The sequence below is a fragment of the Ananas comosus genome, linkage group 1 (assembly GCF_001540865.1).
Source record: "Ananas comosus cultivar F153 linkage group 1, ASM154086v1, whole genome shotgun sequence".
Taxonomy (NCBI): Eukaryota; Viridiplantae; Streptophyta; class Magnoliopsida; order Poales; family Bromeliaceae; genus Ananas; species Ananas comosus.
This window is the reverse complement of record NC_033621.1, coordinates 15,241,248-15,263,831: the sequence shown is the minus strand read 5'-3', so window position 1 is coordinate 15,263,831 and position 22,584 is coordinate 15,241,248. Positions and strand designations below refer to the sequence as shown.

General features: G+C 35.6%; 3 protein-coding genes across 20 annotated transcripts; all 3 read right to left on the bottom strand.

Annotated features, from left to right (window-relative positions):
• Positions 829-3,113, bottom strand: LOC109717736. Its single transcript, XM_020243660.1, has 6 exons — positions 2,897-3,113; positions 2,573-2,817; positions 1,837-2,046; positions 1,663-1,755; positions 1,369-1,470; positions 829-1,278 (listed from the first exon to the last, which is right to left on the bottom strand). Exons 1-6 carry the CDS (start codon positions 3,111-3,113, stop codon positions 844-846), a joined length of 1,302 nt encoding a protein of 433 aa, XP_020099249.1. The 3' UTR covers positions 829-843.
• On the bottom strand, positions 3,683-10,565 carry LOC109719896. 4 transcript variants are annotated; one of them, XM_020246770.1, is made up of 8 exons: positions 10,477-10,565; positions 9,793-9,974; positions 9,508-9,684; positions 8,052-8,184; positions 4,994-7,520; positions 4,585-4,884; positions 4,387-4,492; positions 3,683-4,310 (listed from the first exon to the last, which is right to left on the bottom strand). In XM_020246770.1, the coding sequence occupies exons 5-8, from the start codon at positions 7,507-7,509 to the stop codon at positions 3,714-3,716; spliced, it is 3,519 nt and encodes a 1,172-aa protein (XP_020102359.1). In that variant the 5' UTR covers positions 7,510-7,520; positions 8,052-8,184; positions 9,508-9,684; positions 9,793-9,974; positions 10,477-10,565; the 3' UTR covers positions 3,683-3,713. The 4 variants fall into 4 exon arrangements, with proteins under 4 accessions (XP_020102359.1, XP_020102427.1, XP_020102493.1 ...); XM_020246838.1 differs by having other exon boundaries at positions 9,793-9,971; XM_020246904.1 differs by having other exon boundaries at positions 4,173-4,310; positions 4,589-4,884.
• On the bottom strand, positions 11,838-21,732 carry LOC109708001. 15 transcript variants are annotated; one of them, XR_002215645.1, is made up of 10 exons: positions 21,383-21,732; positions 20,703-20,815; positions 18,777-18,951; positions 17,809-17,938; positions 14,189-14,311; positions 13,861-14,014; positions 12,857-12,917; positions 12,541-12,636; positions 12,317-12,462; positions 11,838-12,043 (listed from the first exon to the last, which is right to left on the bottom strand). XR_002215645.1 is itself a non-coding variant. In XM_020229589.1 (9 exons), the coding sequence occupies exons 4-6, from the start codon at positions 17,271-17,273 to the stop codon at positions 13,892-13,894; spliced, it is 1,482 nt and encodes a 493-aa protein (XP_020085178.1). In that variant the 5' UTR covers positions 17,274-17,284; positions 18,777-18,951; positions 20,703-20,815; positions 21,383-21,732; the 3' UTR covers positions 11,838-12,043; positions 12,541-12,636; positions 12,857-12,917; positions 13,861-13,891. The 15 variants fall into 15 exon arrangements, 12 of the variants coding, with proteins under 12 accessions (XP_020085178.1, XP_020085199.1, XP_020085207.1 ...); XR_002215648.1 differs by having other exon boundaries at positions 17,809-17,894; XM_020229589.1 differs by lacking the exons at positions 12,317-12,462; positions 17,809-17,938 and adding an exon at positions 16,034-17,284 and having other exon boundaries at positions 13,861-14,010.

Here is a 22,584-nt window from a genome sequence, read left to right as displayed (position 1 = left end):
CCCTGCGAACAAAAAACCACCCTTAATTCCTCGCAATTTCCTGCATTCTCTAGGAGTAGTTTACCTGTAATTTTTCTTTTCCCGCATTTACTGTTCTTTCTAGGAGTCACTACAACAAAAAGGGTTTCTACCTACCCTTTTTTTTAAACTTTACGACCCTCTTAAGCGTCGGCAAAATGTCCACCGACGCAAAGAAAAGTGTCGGCAGATGCGTCGTTAAATGCAGGGTCGGCAACGAAATAGCGACGCTTTATGCATGCGTCGGTTAATTACTACCGACGCTCTCATGCGTCGTCAATTTAATTTTGACGACGCTCCAATGCGTCCCCAAGTTTCAAAATATTATAAAAATTTTAGAAATTTAGCGACTCTTTATAGCGTCGACATTTTTGCCGACGCTTTCAAGCGTCGTCATCTCAATACCATGGTTATATTTTTTAAACATTTAAATTATTAGAAAACAATTTTTAAAATATTTTTAAAAATTTTGATTAATTTTTTTCTATTAGACATTTTATTAAAACTTGCAAATCATATACTTTACAAATTGTAACATTAAAAAGAACAAACATCCGGAGGAAAAAAAAATATACACAAGCAAATTTATAAGAAGAATTCAAAACAATTCCACAAGTTAACTAGTTAACATTTGAACAATTCAAATTTAAAACAAAAGGTGATACAGAACTGTTTCAATTTCACTAAATACAAAACCCAAAATGATCAACATAACAATTTCACTAAATACAAAACCCAAAATGATCAACATAACAACATATATATGATAAACTATTTGAGTTTTAATGCAAGTAAAGCTCAAAATGAGGAACTAAACAAAATTCTCTAAGTAGACGTACGACCCCTCGGCTCGGCACCTAAAATATCAGATGGTCTGACAAAGTTTAACAAAATAGAGGTGACTTCATTCAACTGAGATTGCATCCCACCCATGCGTGATTCATGATTTAGATGTATCATGTCTAATTTCGATTCATATTCTTTTTGCATTTCAACCAATCTTGACTCATATGTATCTTGCATCAGTTGTATCTTTGATTTCAATCTTTGTACTTCTTCTATATTATCATCATATCGAACATTTCCAATATATGCTTGTGGCCCAAATACTTGTGTTGGCACTACACCAATCCCATACCCTCTTACTCGACCATATCGATCTTTTCCCTTCATGCGAATGAAAGCATCATTCTCCAACTCAGTAGCTGAAGCTGAAGATCCTGAAGTGATACTAGCATTCACTTCTACCATGGCATCACTCTGCATAGAGTAATAAAAGAAAATTAATTCAAATATACAAATTGTATTTGTGTGTATATGTATTCATAGTAATGTGTTTTTACGACGTACTACGAAGTTACTTGCTGCAGTATTAATATAACTCCCATCTTTTGATTTGTGAGTAACTGCAAAAAATTCAATACGTCCAGGTTCTCTTTGATTTTTCTCTTCCTGTAATTAATAGGAGTGAATAAATTAGTCCCAGTATACAAGTTAAAACTACTTAACAGCTTAGAAAAAAAAAAAACAAAAAGTGTAATCTAACATAGCTATATTGCACCCAAACCAAGTATATATATCAAGGTAAAAGAAACTAAAAAGCTACACTTTATAAAAACTAAAGTAATAATAAAATTAACATACAAATTCTTGTCTTTTCCTAGCAAAAGACATAGAGCCTGTTGTGTGAGGAGTGGTATGTTTTGCACGTGATGTCCGCCCTATCCGAGAATACAACTGTCAAAAAAAAATTTGTGCTAAGAACCATGAAATTTGTAATTTCAAGGAATAACCATTTAATGTATAAAAATACTCTACCTGACTTTTTTCCGAAAACCAGTAATGCACAAGGTCTACCCACTGTTGAGGCACAATTTCTTTGGGAACAACATTCACTATTTGTTGCTCTGTGTAGTCCTCTATCATATATTTTGCTTTCAGTTCACATTTATAATCCTTCCATTTTCGACTAACTGATTTTAATATCCATGCATTGACATTATTGTCCATTGGCAGTTTAAATTTAGTCTACAAGAAAAAATAAATATAGTCAAAATTTAAACACTGAAACTCATTAGAAATTAATATTGAACTACTTTTAATCTATTATTGAAGAATATCATGATATTTAAGCTCCTTGAGATATTTTTAAACTATAGGCATAAAAAAATTTTAAAAGGAACATAAAAGTTTTAAACACTAACTGAAAATTAAGTTGCATACTACATCTATAATGCTAAGAATTTTATAACTAAATGAAATTTGTCGCTTTAAAAAAAAAATTTGCACCCTGTTTCATTCACAAGTGGTTCCACCTACAAAATGATCTAGTAATACCTCAACAATAATCATTGTTAATAGTAACTATACGGTAAGTTTAATAGAACAGGTTATAGATGACTACTAATTATAAAAAAAATTAACTCCTACAGCAACTATTGAGTTTAATAGAACAGGATGTAGATCACTACTAATCATAAAAAAAAATAACTCCAACAACTATTGAGTATACATAAATTTTGTGCTACTAAAAGATTAGTACAATTGGGTTTACCCGAGTTAGTTGAATAAGTTCTGTTTTCACTGTGTTAGGCACTTTCTTCCAACTATTGTAGCTAAGAGAGCAGAAATTTCCTTTTCGTGAAAGAGTCCCAAGCCAACCTCCAAGGATGCCACCCCCTTTCTTCACTGGTTGCCCAAATTTGTTACATTTAATTACAATTCTTTGTCCATTAGCCAAGTTCCATACATCCTTAGCACGTGTCATTCCTCGTTTATTCGTTGTGTGTCCTTGGTCATCTATATACAAAGAATACATAACAAGTAGACATATCAAAATATAAACAAGCTTATAATCAAATATATAAATGAAAGTTACCTTCTATCTCTAATGTGTCATTATATTCATGATCCACTTGTTCTTGGACTTGAGATTCATTTTCAAAAACAGAATCAGAATCACTATTTAAACTTGCATCTGCATCATGTTGTATGATATGCTGTGTTTGTGAGACAGGTGATGATTCATTGCCATTCAATTGAACTCCATCCTCTGTTGTGATCTCACACAGTCTCAACCTCTTTGATCTAGCCATAATTTTAATACCTATTGAATACGATAATTGTATAATTAATTAATATGTCAGTTGAAATATTGCTATAGAATGCTAAAGAAGATTAGTATATGCTAAGAGAAGCAAATTATACAAAATATACTGGAAAATTGTGTGAATAAATATTTGCTTATCATAGAGATGCTTTCGAAAAAGCTATTCATACTACAACTTCTACAATATAAGACAACTAAATTTATAAGAATAACAAATTTCCTAATTATGATATAGTAAATAAAGTTATTGAACTATAGTTGAGTTGAATCAGTACAAAGAGCACATTATTACATACCAGGAATTTGGTCCTTTCCAAATCACTTATTTTAGGCAAGTGTGCATGTACATTACCTGATTAAGAAAGATACAAATCTACTATATATTTAAGAAATGCCAAAAAGGACAGTAGAAAAGTAATGATAGTCATCAAAATATCAAGTTTTCCTACAAAATGAGAGTAAAATATAAGAAAATATAAATGAAAGTCAACTTTCACTAAAGAGATAGCACACTAGAGTCATGTAACTTTAACAAAGATAAAGACATAACCTACATATTACAAGCTAGTATAAGATAAATTAAGTACTAGTGCGTCTCTTCAACATCTATTCTGACCCAACTTGTGCAATCATTTAATTCATCAACACCCATAACATTAGAAAGCAAGCATTGGGTGTAAGTCTCGTCATCCTCTTCTGGCATCTCCACCCCTACATCATACAAGTCTCTTGGTTTTGTCATGATAACGTGATTCCAATCTTCATTTCTGGGATCTTGTACATAAAATACTTGTTTTGCTTGAGATGAGAATATGAATGGATCATCTTTCAAAAATTGCCCAGTGTGTATCAACTTGGAAAAGTTAACAAGAGTTGATCCATTCGTGTCTTGCTTTAAACCCCTTGGTGACCTAACATCCACCCAATCACAACGAAATAAGACAACTTTAAACTTCCCAAAATAATCTAGCTCAAAAATATCAGTGAGTGCGCCATAATAAGTTTGCCCGTCTGCTTCCACCATAACTCCACTATTTTGAGTCTTACGAAACTTTTCACGATCCTTTGTGTGGAACCGAAATCCATTTATGATAAAACCACTAAATCTTTTTGTAATATTATTTGGACCTCTTGCCATTGCAATGATTTCTTCTGAACAATTGTTCTCATGTAGTTTTGGTACCTATGATCAAGAATAGGTTAAGTAATTATTTTATAGTAAAATGTATATAACATTTCATTCAATAATTATTGTTTACCTGTCTTAAAAACCATTCAGGAAATTTTTCTACCAGCCACTTTTGTTCAATACTTTGATTAGCTCGAATCGCACGATTAGCTCTCCGTTGAGCCACCAAAAATTCTCTATATTATGTCAATAGCTAATCATTTAGTGGACTCAAATTTGTACCAAAAAAAATAAATATTATGGATAAAACTAATAAAATGGTATTCACCTACGATATGAAGTGATTTTGTCACAATGAAGTAGCACATAGCGATGTGCTTGCGCTAATGAGATTTCATCAAGCACAATGCTTTCGAAATTTCCTAATACTCGCCCACCGGATAAGAACATATAAGCTTCCGCATTATCTACATCATCATAGTTTCTTTGTGGTCGATTGAATATTGTTTCCACACCTTCCAAATATCTTGAACAAAATGTTAAACATTCTTCTGCAATGTATCCTTCAGCAATCGAGCCCTCTGGTTTAGCTCTGTTACGTACATAAGATTTTAGGCGTACCAAGTACCTAGCATAATAAAATTTTGTAAAATTATATGTTGTTAATTTGCTTAGTAATAAATTGGTCAAATATATAAACTAATGATACATAAATTACTTAGATTTAAATTTCTCACCTTTCAATGGGATACATCCATCTGTAGTGTACAGGACCACCTAATTTGGCCTCCGATGCTAAATGAATAATGAGGTGAACCATGATAGTGAAAAAACTAGGGGGAAATATTTTCTCAATGTGGCATAGTGTTAATGCAACACTTGAGTCCAACTGATCAAGAGCTTTTGGATCAAGAGATTTGGAACATATTGATTTGAAAAATAATGATAGCTCCGAAATAATTGTGATAATCTGTTTTGACATAGATGCTCTCAAAGCTAATGGAAGAATATCCTGCAGTAAAATATGACCATCATGACTCTTGAGGTTTGAAAGTGTCCGTTCTTTTAGATTCACACATCTTGAAATATTCGATGCATACCCATCCGGAACTTTAATATTTTTTAAAACTGTCAGAAAATTTACTTTGTCTTGTGTAGACATAGTGTAGATTGCATGAGGTATGTAAGTTTTATTATTCGATTGCAACTTGGGATGTAGATCATGTCGTATGCCCATATCCTCTAGGTCCTTCCGTGCATTCAAATTGTCTTTTGTCCTACCATGCATATTCAAAAAGGTTCCAATAAAGTTATCACAAACATTCTTCTGTATATGCATGACATCTAAATTATGTCGAAGAAGATTGTACTTCCAATATGGCAGTTCAAAAAAGATGCTCTTTTTCTTCCACAAATTTTTCACTACACATTGTGTTGATGCATCTAATGTATCACTATCATTCCCAACTTCATGAAAATCATGGTCATCCCCAATGAACTCATCGGCATCTTCAAACACTCTTACTTGATTTGTAGTGCCAACTTCATCCACTACTTGATTTGCAGAACTAGCAACTTCCTCTCTCATCCTTTTCTTAGAAGATTTTGAGCCTTTGCCGTATTTATAACTTGTGCCCTCTAGTTGCCTTAGGACATCAATTCCAGATGGTGATATTGGAGCGGAACGCAACTCTATAGTACCATCAAATTGATTTTGTTGATATCGAAAAGAATGATTTGGTTCTAACCATCGACGATGACCCATATAACAAAACTTCTTACTATGCTTCAACCAACGTGAATCGGTTGAAACCCCACAACAAGGGCAAGCAACACGACCCTTTGTGCTCCAACCGGATAAATTAGCATAAGCAGGAAAATCATTAACAGTCCACATAAGAGCTCCTTTCATGATAAAGTTTTGCTTAGTAGAAGCATCAAAAGTATCAACACCATCCCATAATTGTTTTAACTCCGCTATTAAAGGTTGCAAATAAATATCAATATCATTACCTGGACCTTTTTCACCGGGGATGACCATTGATAGGATCAATGATGATTGTTTCATGCATAACCACGGAGGTAAATTATAAGGAATCAATATCACCGGCCAAGTGCTATAAGTGGTACTCATTGTTCGGAAAGGATTAAATCCATCACTAGCAAGACCAAGTCTAACACTACGAGGATCGGAAGAAAAATCAAGATAATGATCATCAAATGATTTCCACGCGAGGCCATCTGCTGGGTGTCTCAAGATTCCATCTTTAATGCGACCTTCATCATGCCATCTCATTAACGAAGCAACTTTAGATGACATATAAATTCTTTTTAATCTTGGTATCAAAGGAAAATAGCGTAATATTTTGGCCGGCTTTTTTTTTCTTCGCAAATCATCAGAACCATCATCATCATCTTTGTTCATTGTCCACCGTGAAGATCCACACACATTGCAATACTCTTGATCCATCGTCTCACCCCAATATAACATACAATCATTAGGGCAAATATGAATCTTCTCATATCCAAGACCCAAATCTTTTATTAGCTTTTTAGCTTCATAATAAGATGACGGCAAAGAGGTTCCTTCAGGAAATGAATCCTTTAATAATTGAAGCAACATTGTAAAGGATTTTCCAGACCACCCGTTTAAGCATTTGAGGTGGAATAAGCGGAGAATGAATGATATCTTGGAAAAAGTTTTACAACCTGGATATAATTCTTGATCACAATCTTTCACCAAGTTTTTATATCGGATTGTTTCACTAGGTGATGATTGCATTGACCTCTCATTAAAATTTTGCTCGCCGAGAAATCCGGTAGCATACGCCTCGTCATTATATTCTTCTAAATTATTAGGAATAGTCTCATTCATTACTTGTTCATTATTCAAATTAGTACCCATAATTCCAAAGACATCTTGTAGCAATCCTCCTAGACCATCTTGTCTTGAACTACTTTCTTGTGCACTAGTAGACCCTAGAGCAAATGAAGTGCATTCGATTTCACTTGAAGATGTCACAAATGACTCTCCATGAAATACCCAAACATTGTAACCTAATAAAAAACCGTTCCACACTAAATGTTCTTCGACAACTTCTGGTACAAAAGAAGAATTGTTGTAACACTTTCGACATGGGCATAAGATCTTGCCATTTATCGATGATTTTTCCATAGCAAATTTAATAAAATTTCTAACACCATCAATGTACGCATTATCATTTCTCGGCTTACTTATCCAACTTTTGTCCATTGTATCACAATCTGTATGATTATAACCCATATGTTAAAAAAAAAAAGTAAAATAAAGAACAAGAACTTCAGTCTCAACTATAAACATTAGGGTAGAAAGAGATATTTAGCTTTATAAAATTGAGCCCAAACAATAAAAATAAATAATGGACTGTTCTAAACTTCATATTTAGTTAGAGTTGACACTAATACTCCTTACTAAAAAATTTAGCATTTCAATTAACACACTTACTTCCAAAATTATGGAAATTAATTTAAAAATAACAAATCAGTTAGAATCCATAATTATAAATGATGATTCTCATAATTTAATTTGCCGTGATTATTAATTATATGGTTATTTTAAATTCAATTACAATTATGAAAGGAATTCATCTACAACCAATTCATGAAAAGAATTAATAACAAAGAAAGATCATAGTTTATTTGCAAATTAAAATTAAGAAATTTTACGACTTCCTATGTCAATAAAGAGAAAAACAATACTACAAAATTGAAAAAAAAAATACAGAAAAATATGCAAAATAATAAGCTTTACCATACCAAGAAGATCTTGCTCTCCTCACTGTAGAATTTTGAAGCTCCTTATCCAAAAATTTCGCTTTGACTAACTATTACCAATGAGTTTGTCGAGCCGGGAACGGTGCTATGGTGTTGGTTAGGAATAATTGTATTCCTGTAATATTTAAAACTATTATTTAGCAGTGTAATATTACTTGTGAATCAAATGTTTGACATGATAGAGCTTATCTGGAATTAAACACTAATTGTATGGCTAGTTTCACGTTTCAAACAAAAATTTAAGGGCCATCTAGGATTTTTAGAAAAGTACCAAATAAAAAAAATGCTAAGTTATCTTGTTTTCATAAAAATATCAGCCAATAACATTTCTTAGGTGACAAATATATTTTATAGGATATATCAAAGCAAATTTTTTGATAAAAAGATTTTACTATGTTAAACACTACAATCTAAAAAAATTAGATCTTTTTTCTCATGTGCATATAGAGTATAGGCCTTCAATTAGTAATACAATTTTACATGAAACAGCAATTATGCAAGGTTTACACAATATTGGAAATGTTTAACATTCCAAGAAGAGATCAAGATTTTGACCTATTGCACCCCTTCGCTAGTGAAAGTTGATGGATTAGTATCCTTCTTTGAGGTAATAGACCATACAAGAGTGAAAGATGGTTTAGCCTTATAGCAAAAGAGCTATGAGGTTCTTTACAGTGAAAATGAGTTTGAATTTAGCTATATTTTGTTGCTATTTTCAATTCAAGGTATTTCAGGTAGGCATGTGCTCTCGGTGCTAAATTATCAAGGTGTGGTTAAAATTCTATCAAAGTACATTGTTAAACGACGGAAAAAGAACTTCAAGCATATTAATTCAATTAAGCTCTTTCCTAACAAAGTGGTGGCTAATGAGTTGGTAGAACAACACAAAAATTTCTACAATCAGTACCTACAACTTGCTAAGGTTGAATGACAAATGATGGAAGATTCAATCAAGCAATTAACCTTGTGTGGGAGTTCATAAGAATTCTGCTATGGGCATCTGCTAACAAACGTCAAGCATCTAAGACCATACAAACCGTTAGATCAGTCCAACAAATTCTATTAGACTTCATTTTTTCAGAGTTTGTTCTATCTAAATATTTTACGCAAAAAAGAAGCAAAGATGTTTTAGAAACCAAAAAAAATTTTGGAGCATATTGTTAGATGTGACTCGAAATTAATATTCGACTCAAGTTCGGATTTTTGATTCGCCGACTGTTTCGCGGTGCGACCAAATTGAAAAAGAAAAATATGGAGGAAAAATGAATGTCTGTGGTGGGTAGCGGAGGGCTCGGGCCGACAGGCCCGAGCCCGTAGCCCACCACTGACATTCGCCAGGGGGTGCGGGGGGCGGAGCCCCCCGCGGTATGGATCGGATCCGAAACTCGTTATGAGTTTTACAGTAATAGTTTGCAATCCAATGTCTCAATCTACGTACCAAGAACAACTTTGGCAGTTGAGGGAGTAAATGCAGCATCACAAGTTATCAATGGAAATTCCTGTAAGAAGAGGCTGGGTTCAGCAAGGGACTGGTATTCGAACTATGGATGGACCGGATCTCATGTCCTCAATAATGAGATCGAAGAGAGAGCTTGAGCTATGGAGCCTTCTTGTCCTGTAAAGAAATCGAAAGAGAAATTGAACAATCCAACTTTCAAAAACCCTACACGAAATGGAACAAAAACAAGAAAGACGGAGAGGGACAGGGGAAGAAAACCCTTACTCAGCTGCTCATGTCTCTGCCTCTGGATCCGGATAGCCTCTGTAGGTCCTGCCGAGCCAATTCCAAGCAGGCGTCAATCCAAATGGCAGGGTCGAAGGTGCACCGTGCAGCCTCGACGGATCCCTTGTGCTGGTAGCACTCGCCGAGGATGGCAAAGGCCTTAGAGATAATTGTTCCTACTACTTAAAAAAAAAAAAACAAACACCAATGTTGCAGAGATTGCAAACAATCTGTCATCAGACTACGCAAAGCATGGAATTAAGTGAAAGAGAAAAAAAAGGGGAAAAAAATGTAAAATTGATGCATAACAAAACAAGGCCTAAATATGTCACCTACTTCTCATGCTTTCCAGATAATTTAAGCACCTATCTTTTCAAAAGAAGAGTGTGGCCTATTAAAATTTAGTATCAACTACCTTTTTAATACGACCATGTTTTTCAATAGCGGAAGGATACTTGGGTAAATGAATGCAAATTTTAAGATATAACTATTATTTTGCTTCATTCTGCACATACTATTTCTCAAAATCTGGAGGTTGACAGACTCTGTCACTACTTTTAATTCACAATATGTTTCAAAACTCAGACTCATAAACTTGGGGCCTATATAGACCTTCTATAGAAATCAATGCTCTTTGAGTAGATTCTTTAGAAAAGCCCTACAAGTTTTTTAATTAGTAAGTACCAGAAGATTCCTGCTGAAGCTAAACTTCATATCAGAGCTTCTGCATCCAGCTCCAGAAGCTCATTCAAGTTTCTCATTCCATCCATAAGCCCTGCGCGCGGTGTCGAGGAGGTCGGCGAGGGCTGCGTCGAGGCAGCGTTGGTGGTTGAGGGCGAGCTGGATCCAGGCGCACTTGAAGAGGGCGTTGCCACACTCGTTGGGGGAAAGGGATTTGGTGGCTGGTGGGAGAGGGCGGCGTCGAGAGATCGGAGCAAGGGGAGGCGGTGGCCGAAGAGGTCGAGGGCGAGGGCCTTCAAGATGTGGGGCGCGGCATCGCAAGCGTCGAGGGCAGCAGCGGCCTCTGCGATGGCGGAGTGGGCGAGGGCGGAGGTGGAGGTGGAGGCGGAGGAAATGGAGAAGGAGCGGGCGCGGGCGAGGAGCTGGGCGCCCTAGACGAATTGGCGGTGGGATTGGGCGGAGAAGTGGGAGCGGCGGCAGAGGCGGGAGAGGGCGCAGCGATGGATGCGGGAGATCACCTTCTTCTTCACCTGTGAAGGAAGGTGGGAATGGAAAAAGGCATGTAGTGACAGAGGAAATGTGAAAATAGAACTAATATGAGGCTTAGGGTTTTTTTTTTTATCACTTTTGGCGCTATGTTTTCGCGCTATGCGGGCGTTTCGCGGGCGTAGCGTTTCGCGGGCACTTAATTATTTCAGCGCCTAAAATTTTATTTCGTCGACGCTTACCCTAAGCATCGATAATTTAGGAGATAAATTGGGATTTGCCGACGCTCAAACGAAGCATCCCTAAAAAAACGTCGGTAGAGCTCCATTTCCTTGTAGTGAANAAAGTCGCCACAAGCTGCCACCGAAAGTGTTGCCGCTAAATGAAATTGTGGCGAAGCATGAAAAATCGCCACCTTTTTGAAAATAGCGTGGCGATATTTTATCGCCACGAAATATGACTTTTAGTGGCCATTATTAGTCGCCACCTTATTAAAGGTAGTGTGGCGACATTTTGTCGCCACCAAATATAACTTTTAATGGCAATTATTAATCGCCACCTTATTAAAGATAACGTGACGACATTTTGTCGCCATCAAATATGACTTTTTAATGGCCCTTCTTAGTCGCCACCTTTCATAGAGATAAGGTGGCAATACATTTTCGCCACCAAATATTTACCTTAAGTGGCAACCATTACAGTTGCCACCTTAGTAAAAAAAAAAAAAAAGGCAATTTTTTGTCGCCACCAACTGTGCAATAAATAGCCACCAATAATAAAAAGGCAATAAACTAAATATAAAAAATACAGCTTATATTTTATAAATAGAACATATACAAAATAACAAACAAAATATTTAAGTAAACAAAATTATTCTTTTAACAACAATTTAAAAAGCTAATTGACTTCTGATCCACAAGAGCTTAAAAACAAAATAATAGCAAAATCAATTTAAAGGCAATAGAGTAATAATATTCGATATACAGTTCAACATTATTCCTAACTCTATCAACTTTGAAAATAAAAAATACTTAAAAACGATAAAAAAAATGCTTCAGCTCCTATTTCAACAGCAATTCATTTCCTGCAACAAACAAAAGAAAGATGAGCAAATTATATAAATTAAACAATAAATCATCACCACAAGGCCCGGCTAGCTGAAAATGACACAACATGATATGGTATGACACAAGTAAGAAACAAGTAAATGTTTTGAGCATTTAAGGCTCAACTACGTAGATTTAGATAATCTTCAAATTTACACAACTAACATTAATGAAATAATGAAATAATGAAAGATTATTTCCATATTACATGTTGAAATAATGAAAGATTGACAAGATATAAAGTTGAATACCCTTAGAAGCATTAGCCCCTTATCTGAAGGTTGAAGAATATAATAACATAGGAAGGAGCCATCTCTTATGGTTTCCATATTACATGTTGAATAGCATACAAGTCCCTGATCTAGACGGTAAAGAGCTCCACAAAGACCATAAAAAACTGCATTACATTAAAGGAAGAAAGATATGATAGCAAGTTGCAGAAGTTGAATCAAAGTTGAGAATGTAGTCGACTCACGTTGAGTATTCAGATCCGACTAATCACATTCATCCAGGGTAGCTTCAATGTCATGAGAACTGGGAGTAACCACATAGGATGTCCCCACTATCACACCTATTGACAATGATTCAGATTTTAGATAACTTGGAAACAGCAGATGATTCAAAATATCATGAACGGCAGCCAGTGAAGGAAAATAATTTCTACTTTTCCTTTGAAGTGAATAGTGAAAAAAAACAATTCACTCAGTCATAATTCTTTTTCGCCAGCCCTCGAAATGTCACACTTGGAGACACTACACCCCCCTAACATTTAACTGTATTTTGATACTTACAGAGACTACAGAAGCATCATTAGCTATTGCCATCACATCTTAAGAGTGGAATGCTTTACGTCTGTAAGTAAAAATAAGGACAAAGGTGAAGATGCCATAATTGTTCACACAGAACTTTATAATCATTTTGGACAATTCACCAATGACAATACTCCAAAATTAATGTACTGACTAATGCAATAACTTTAAAACTTATATCAACGTATAGAGCCCCCTTCATTTCCATTAATCTATTGTTGCAACATCCAGTATTTCACATATCTACCCCTTCTAAAACTCAATTTCTTACATAATCGATAATTCAGATGCTCAATCTCCTTTTCACCATTAGTAAGGTTTACCTTCATCTAGGGATGCCAAGTTTATTACCTTCATCTAGGGATGCCAAGTTTGTTCGATCAATTACATTGAAAGTTATCGGTGCAGAAACTCGTCAGAGGTCTGAATCCCCTTCAAAAGAGCTAAGAAACAAGATAGTTTGTTCTCCAACCTTTACTGCATTATCAATGAGATCTGAAGCCTCTAGTTCTTGGAAGGTAAGAGGACATGATTTCCTCATTTTATCAGCGACTCTGCTATCAATTGGATGGCCGTTTTAATATTAAAAATGTTGCTTCGAGTTACTTCAGTGTGCGGTTAATTAAAGATTGACATACATGAAGAGCATCATTGCTAATTTTCTAGGAAAATGTTTTTTTTCCCAATTGCGGCAAGGGCCCTAGGAAAAATGTATCATGACTCATTTTTAATGACTCTGACCTGAGGATTGCCTTACTCCATTAACAATAACATCTCTAGAAATTGAGCAGGAATGTACTGAATCAAATAATGGCCGTTTTAAACCCTATCATTCAATGATCGCTTGGATGTATAAGATATAGAGGAGCATAAAGTCAATTTGCTCTTCTCCTTTTTCCGATCTTCTACTACCTAAAACCCAAAATCTCACTTCCATTTGCGGAATAAGCTAAAATTAGAAAACAGAAAGCAAGATGATCTCTGACCTCGGCGGAGGACGAAGGGGCCCTGCTTCTGTCAATGTAGCACAAACCTATCCGATCTCGTAGGGCGAGAATCTCCTTCGTACCCGCCTCCCCCTCCCTCTCCCCTATCCCCCACGACACCACGTAGAGATTCGCGAGCTGCAGCAAACACTGGCTACAACAACAACATACAACAACGACAAGCTTAAACGAGAGGATTCCGTAGATGATGCTCGACGAGATCGAGCGAGATCGATGAGGATCGGAGCAAGAGCAGCACTTCACGATCGAGAGATCGATCGATCGATCGATGGAGAGAGGGAGAGCGAGAGGGAGAGGGATCGATCACCTGTTTGAGATCGCGGAAGAGGGGAGGGGGGATGTTGCGGAGATCGAGCATGAAGCATAGGAGCGCCATTTTCGCCTCTTCGTCTTCCTCGCTCTCCTCGGCGCTTCTCTCGTGGAAGTGGAACTGCGGAAGTAGAAGCGGAAGCTCCTAAAATTTGCGAGTAAATCAACACTCCTAAAATACGAGAGATGGTCCAGAGAACCATCTCTGGTATTCACGTTAGAGAGAGAGAAACGGGACTGTGCCCGCGTAGTTATTTTATTCACCATATAATTTTTGTTTGGGGACTAAATTTGATTAAAATTTAGTCATTTTAATTAAATTTTAAATAATTTACTTTAATTAACTAATAATTTAATTTCATTTTTAAATATAATAAGTTAATTTTTAAAAATTAAAAATTAAAATTTAATTTAATTAATAATTTGTAATTAATTAATTAATTAATTAATTTAAGTTACATTTAATTAATTTTTAAAAAATAAATGAAAATAATTAATAGGTAAACACTAATTAATAAAGCTCTTGAATTTAAAAATTTAACTAAATTAACTAGAATAAAATAATAAAAAAAAGTTCAGAAGTGTGAATCAAAATAAAATTAAAATTTATAGAGCAATTCAAAATGATCTGAAGTTGAAGATGTCTAGATCTGTACATTTTCATCCTCAATTTTTAACAACTACAGTTTTTTCATCTTCACTATACATTATTTTGATATAAATATTTTAAATATTTTATTTTTATTATAATTTTATTAATAATATGCGTCAATTTTTTTTATCATCACTATAGCTAACCAAATAGTAGTAAAAAATTAATCATTTAGTGGCGAAAGTAGTATTGCCACTTAAAGTTAATTAATTGGTGGCAAAATTTTTTTATCGCCACTTAAAGTTAATTAATTGGTGGAAAAAATTTTTTATCGCCACTATAGATAACCAAATAATGGCGATAAAAATAATCATTTGGTGGCGAAAGTATTATTACCATTTTAAGTTAATTAATTAGTGGCAATATGTTTTATCGCCATCATAAATAACGATTTAGTGGCGATAAATTAATTATTTAGTGGCGAAAGTAGTATCACCACTTTAAGTTAATTAATCGATGGCCACTCTTTTTATTGCCACCGTAGATAACCAAATAGTGGCGATAAAATAATCATTTAGTGGCGAAAGTAGTATTGCCACTTTTAGTTAATTAATCGGTGGTAATTTTTTTTTATCGCCACAAAAAGTAACTATATAGTGGTGATAAAATTTATCGCCACATTATTTTTGCCACCAATAATATCTTTTCTTGTAGTGTCATGGCCATCCCCAATGAACTCATCGGCATCTTCAAACACTCTTACTTGATTTGTAGTGCCAACTTCATCCACTACTTGATTTGCAGAACTAGCAACTTCCTCTCTCATCCTTTTCTTAGAAGATTTTGAGCCTTTGCCATATTTATAACTTGTGCCCTCTAGTTGCCTTAGGACATCAATTCCAAATGGTGATATTGGAGCGGAACGCAACTCTATAGTACCATCAAATTGATTTTGTTGATATCGAAACGAATGATTTGGTTCTAACCATCGACGATGACCCATATAACAAAACTTCTTACTATGCTTCAACCAACGTGAATCGGTTGAAACCCCACAACAAGGGCAAGCAACACGCCCCTTTGTGCTCCAACCGGATAAATTAGCATAGGCAGGAAAATCATTAATAGTCCACATAAGAGCTGCTTTCATGATAAAGTTTTGCTTAGTAGAAGCATCAAAAGCATCAACACCATTCCATAATTGTTTTAACTCCGCTATTAAAGGTTGCAAATAAATATCAATATCATTACCTGGACCTTTTTCACCGGGGATGACCATTGATAGGATGAATGATGATTGTTTCATACATAACCACGGAGGTAAATTATAAGGAATCAATATCACCGGCCAAGTGCTATAAGTGGTACTCATTGTTCGGAAAGGATTGAATCCATCGCTAGCAAGACCAAGTCTAACACTACGAGGATCGGAAGAAAAATCAAGATAATGATCATCAAATGATTTCCACGCGAGGCCATCTGCTGGGTGTCTCAAGATTCCATCTTTAATGCGACCTTCATCATGCCATCTCATTAATGAAGCAATTTTAGATGACATATAAATTCTTTTTAATCTTGGTATCAAAGGAAAATAGCGTAATATTTTGGCCGGCTTTTTTTTTCTTCTCAAATCATCAGAACCACCATCATCATCTTTGTTCATTGTCCACCGTGAAGATCCACACACATTACAATACTCTTGATTCATCGTCTCACCCCAATATAACATACAATCATTAGGGCAAATATGAAGCTTCTCATATCCAAGACCCAATTCTTTTATTAGCTTTTTAGCTTCATAATAAGATGACGGCAAAGAGGTGCCTTTAGGAAATGAATCCTTTAATAATTGAAGCAACATTGTAAAGGATTTTCCAGACCACCCATTTAAGCATTTGAGGTGGAATAAGCGGAGAATGAATGATATCTTGGAATAATTTTTACAACCTGGATATAATTCTTGATCACAATCTTTCACCAAGTTTTTGTATCGAATTGTTTCACTAGGTGATGAATGCATTGACCGCTCATTTAAATTTTGCTCACCAAGAAATCCGCTAGCAGACGCCTCGTCATTACATTCTTCTAAATTATTAGGAATAGTCTCATTCATTACTTGTTCAGTATTCAAATTAGTACCCATAATTCCAAAGACATCTTGTAGCAATCCTCCTAGACCATCTTGTCTTGAACTACTTTCTTGTGCATTAGTAGACCCTGGAGCAAATGAAGGGCATTCGATTTCACTTGGAGATGTCACAAATGACTCTCCATGAAATACCCAAACATTGTAACCTAATAAAAAACCGTTCCACACTAAATGTTCTTCGACAACTTCTGGAACAAAAGAAGAATTGTTGTAACACTTTCGACATGGGCATAAGATCTTGCCATTTATCGATGATTTTTCCATAGCAAATTTAATAAAATTTCTAACACCATCAATGTACGCATTATCATTTCTCGGCTTACTTATCCAACTTTTGTCCATTATATCATAATCTGTATGATTATAACCCATGTGTTAAAAAAAAAAGATAAAATAAGGAACAAGAACTTCAGCCTCAACTATAAACATTAGAGTAAAAAGGAACGATTAGCTTCATAAAATTGAGCCCCAACAACAAAAATCATAAATAATGAACTGTTCTAAACTTCATATCTAGACACTAATACTTCTTACTAAAAAATTTAGCACTTCAATTAACACACTTACTTCCAAAAATATGCAAATTAATTTAAAAATAACAAATCAGTTAGAATCCATAATTATAAATGATGATTCTCATAATTTAATTTGCCGTGATTATTAATTATATGGTTATTTTAAATTCAATTGCAATTATGGAAGGAATTCATCTACAACCAATACAAGAAAAGAATTAATAACAAAGAAAGATCATAGTTTATTTGCAAATTAAAATTAAAAAATTTTACTGACTTCCTATGTCAATAAAGAGGAAAACAATACTACAAAATTGAAGAAAAATATAGAAAAATATGCAAAATAATAAGCTTTATCATACCAAGATGTTCTTGCTCTCCTCACTGTAGAATTTTGAAGCTCCTTATCCAAAACTTTCGCTTTGACTAACTATTACCAATGAGCTTGCTGAGCCGGTAACAATGCTAATGGTGTTAGGAATAATTGTATTCCTAAAATATTTAAAACTATTATTTAGCAGTCTAATATTACTTGTGAATCAAATGTTTGACATGATAGAGCTTATCTAGAATCAAACACTAATTGTATGGCTAGCTTCACGTATCAAACAAAAATTGAAGAGCAATCTAGAATTTTTAGAAAAGTACCAAATAAAAAAAAAAATGCTAAGTTATCTTGTTTTCATAAAAATATAAACCAACAACATTTCTTAGGTGACAAATATATTTTATAGGATATATCAAAGCAAATTTTTTGATAAAAAGAGCTCACTATGTTAAACACTACAAACTAAAAAAATAAGATCTTTTTTCTCATGAGCATAGAGAGTATAGGCCTTCTATTAGTAATGCAATTTTACAGGAAGATTTACACAATATTGGAAATGTTTAACATTCCAAGAAGAGATCAAGACTTTGACCGATTGCACCCCTTCGCTAGTGAAAGTTGATGGATTAGTTTCCTTCTTTGAGATAATAGACCATACAATAATGAAAGATGGTTTAGCCTTATAGTAAAAGAGCTATGAGGTTCTTTACAGTGAAAATGAGTTTGAATTTAGCTATATTTTGTTGCTATTTTCAATTCAAGGATATTTCAGGTAGGCATGTGCTCTCGGTGCTAAATTATCAAGATGTGGTTGAAATTCTATCAAAATACATTGTTGAACTATGGAAAAAGGACTTCAAGCATATTAATTCAATTAAGCACATTCCTAATAAGGTGGTGGTTAATGAGTTGGTAGAACAAAAAAAAAATTTCTGCAGTCAAAACTTGCAACTTGCTAAGATTGGAATGACATATGATGGAAGATTCAATCAAACAATTAACCTTATGTGGGAGTCTGCCTCTGGATCCGAATAGCCTCTGCAGGTCCTGCCAAGCCAATTCCAAACAGGCGTCGATCCAAATGGCAGGGTCGAAAGTGCTCCGTGCAGCCTCGATGGATCCCTTGTGCTCGTAGCACTCGCCGAGGATGGGAAGGCCTTAGAGATAATTGTTCCTACTAGTTTTTTTTTTTTAAAAAAAAACAAACACCATTATTGCAGAGATTGCAAACAATCTGTCATCATACTACGCAAAGCATGGAATTAAGTGAAAGAGAAAAAAAAGGGGGAAAAAATGCAAAATTGATGCATAACCAAACAAGGCCTAAATATGTCACCTACTTCTCATGCTTTCTAGATAATTTAAGCACCTATCTTTTGGAAAGAAGAGTGTGGTCTATTAAAATTCAGCATCAACTACCTTTTTAATACGACCATATTTTTCAAATAGCAGAAGGATCGTTGGGTAAATGAATGCAAATTTTAAGATATAACTATTATTTTGCTTCATTCTGCACAAACTATTTCTCAAAATCTGGAGGTTGACAGGCTTTGCCACTACTTCTAATTCACAATATGTTTCAAAATTCAGACTCATAAACTTGGGGCCTATCTAGACCTTCTATAGAAATTGATGCTCTTTGAGTAGATTCTTCAGAAAAGCCCTACCAGTTTTTAATTAGTAAGTACCACAAGAGATTCCAAAGTCCTCTTGAAATCTTATTGACCAAACCATTGCGCAGCTAGACATTTCTCATGTAACTTCATCTAAACAAGTTTCATGCTTCTACATTCAAGCAACACAAATACTAGACCTATTCAAAGTTGAAGGACATTATTTCTGATTAATCAACAGAAACTTTGTTTGGTCCGTCATCATAGTACCCAGTTCAAGGATCATTTCAAAGTAGTCTCTGGACCGCAAATTCGTTAACAAATAAAGTAAGAACTTGAAGAACTCAACAAAGAGGCTGGTGAAATAGTTTCTAGCTCGTGATTTAACTTAAACAAACCTAGCAAGATGCAGAATGAGCTCCCTGTGCAAAGAACATTCTCAAGTGAAAATGGAACGAAATCATTATAGTTATATGAAGACTAACAGGATTTTGTCATTTGACGAAGAAATTGTTTAGCATAGAAATTTAATCAAGTAAAATGACCAAACTTACATATTATTGTCAACACATGTCAAAACATGAATTCAGCATCAGGCCAATTTCACACATTTGAGTATACTTAACATGTTTAGCAACCAAAGAACAATAACACTTAACTAAATCCAAGATAAAGACCCATACACAAGTTGAACTTTATCATGGCTTCTAAAATCATGTTCAGACTAAAGGAACAAGCAAAGTCTGATCTCCAGTCCCTTCAATTTGAGTTAAGAGTTACAAATTCGATCTATAGAACGGAGGAATATTTTTATTTCATGAGACAGACATCAATTTTGTCACACACTTGCCTAAAAGTAATAAAATGACATCAACAATAGTAATGCTTCGAGAGGAAAGCAATAACGACAAGCCCGAAACAAAAAAGGGAAAAAACAGCTGGTATCAGCTAATTAGCTAATTTTCCAGAAAAGCTTGAAAACAAGATATGCATGGTCGACAGGAGTCAATTCACACATCCTCATTGAAAGTTCCCTACATTATCAGATCAAATCATTATTCACAAGCTACTTGATGTGGTAAATTAGAAAAGAAACTAAATTAAAAAAGAAATAACACTTAGGCCTCATTTCGAATGCACCCTCTGAGCGCAACCACTTTGATTCTTTAGAGTCCGAAGTCTCCATAATCCCCAAATTCCCACTGCCATTTTGTAAAGCAGTGGAGCTCTAAAGTGCTTTAGGGATTTTGGGGGCTCCAAAGCATCAAAATGAATGTGTTTCAAGATCGGAATACGAACTAGGACTTAAACTCACAATTTTCTCCAGCCTGGCGCACTTGAAGAAGGCGTTGCCACGCTCGCTGGGGGGAAGGGATTTGGTGGCAGGTGGGAGAGGGCGGCGTCGAGGGATCAGAGCATGGGGAGAATCTACAGAGTAATACTAAGGAAATTATAACAACAAATTAATTAATACTCCATTAAAGAACATTGTTCAACATGTAAGTAATTAAGCAAAACACACCAAATGGACACCATCAGTATGCCTACACATGGAGTACTTTGCTAATATCATTATATTCTATTATTTGTACTTCAAACTCAAGTTGCTGTTCACATAAGCCAAAATGCAACCAAATACTTATTAAGAAGAAGGTATAGAATTATTTTGTTTTGTATAGAAATAAATATAAGAACCACTCAAAATAAGACCCAAAAACTTTTACTGGATCCATTCCTCACAGTAGTTATTTTATCCAGCAAATTCACATTCTTGAACACCACCATCGCAGATCAGACCACTTCGATAAGTTAGCGCTTAAGTGATACAGAACATACCGGAATGTAGCTTTCGGTTTCCATACCTAAAATCAGTTTTCCGCAGGAAATAGTAATTGGCAAGCTTCAAAATCTTTTTAACATAACAAGTAAAGCAGTAAGAAGACCAAATAAAACTTAAATAGTCGTCGCATTCACTGAGAAAGAAACGTATAGTACCTGATCTACGAGCACCATTCACGAGCATTCTGGAACATTCTCAACCACGGGCTGGGGCGAGGGCCTTCAAGATGTGGGGCGCGGCATCGCGAGCGTCGAGGGCAGCGGCAAGGTCGGCCTCTGCGATGGCGGAGTGGGCGAGGGCGGGGGCGGAGGCGGAGGCGGAGGAAAGGGAGAAGGAGCAGGCGCGGGAGAGGAGCTGGGGGCCCTAGACGAAGTGGCGGTAGGATTGGGCGGAGAAGTGGGAGCGGCAGCAGAAGCGGGAGAGGGCGCAGCGATAGAGGTGGGAGATCACCTTCTTCTTCATCTGTGAAGGAAGGTGGGAGGAATGGAAAAAGGCATTTTGGTGACAGAGGATATGTGAAAAGAGAACTAATATGAGATTTAGGGTTTTTTTTTTTTTCAGTTTTGGCGCTACTATTTCGCGCTATGCGGGCGTTTCGCGGGCAGAGTGTTTCGCGGGAAGTTAATTAAGCGCCTAAAATTCCATCCTGTCGACGCTTTGGGTAAGCATCGATAATTTAGGAGATAAATTAAAATTTGCCGACACTTCAGCGAAGCATCCCTAAAAAAGCGTCGGTAGAGCTACATTTTGTTGTAGTGAGTAGTCCGTAAAGTAGATCAACCGAGTCTGCATGCTATCCGGCACACTCGACCCTTGTACTTCCTTCCACTCAATATAAAGGCATTTGGCTTCTCTAGCCGACCAATTCTCACATTTTCTGTTAGTTCAGCTCTTCTGCCGTACTCATTTCTCGCTCGGTCCGTACATTCGGCTCATCCCGCCGAACCGAATTTACTTTAAAGGTTTTCGAACCCGGCTGATTTGATCCCTCGTTAGTCGAATCGCTTGATCGTTCGAAGGGCGCAAACTTCGAGGGTCAGTACCATAAGCCGTTTTCATCGCGACATGCTTCTCGAGGAGGGTCTTTGATCGGGTCAAGGACCAGGGATTTCGGCTACGAACAATTTTTGACACGCCCGGTGGGACACGTTTTAAGGTAATTTTTTATCAGTTATTGATTATTATGGCTGACGATAATGCCATGAATTTACGAAATAGGGCTGTTCCTAGAAGTTTTGGGAGCGAACAGCCTAGCAATTCAGAAAATATTGCCGAACGCCAAGCGGTTTTACCCGCTGAGGGTGAAACTAACTAGCGGCCAATCTGGTCAGCAAGAGTCTAGTTTGGCTCAGGCGCT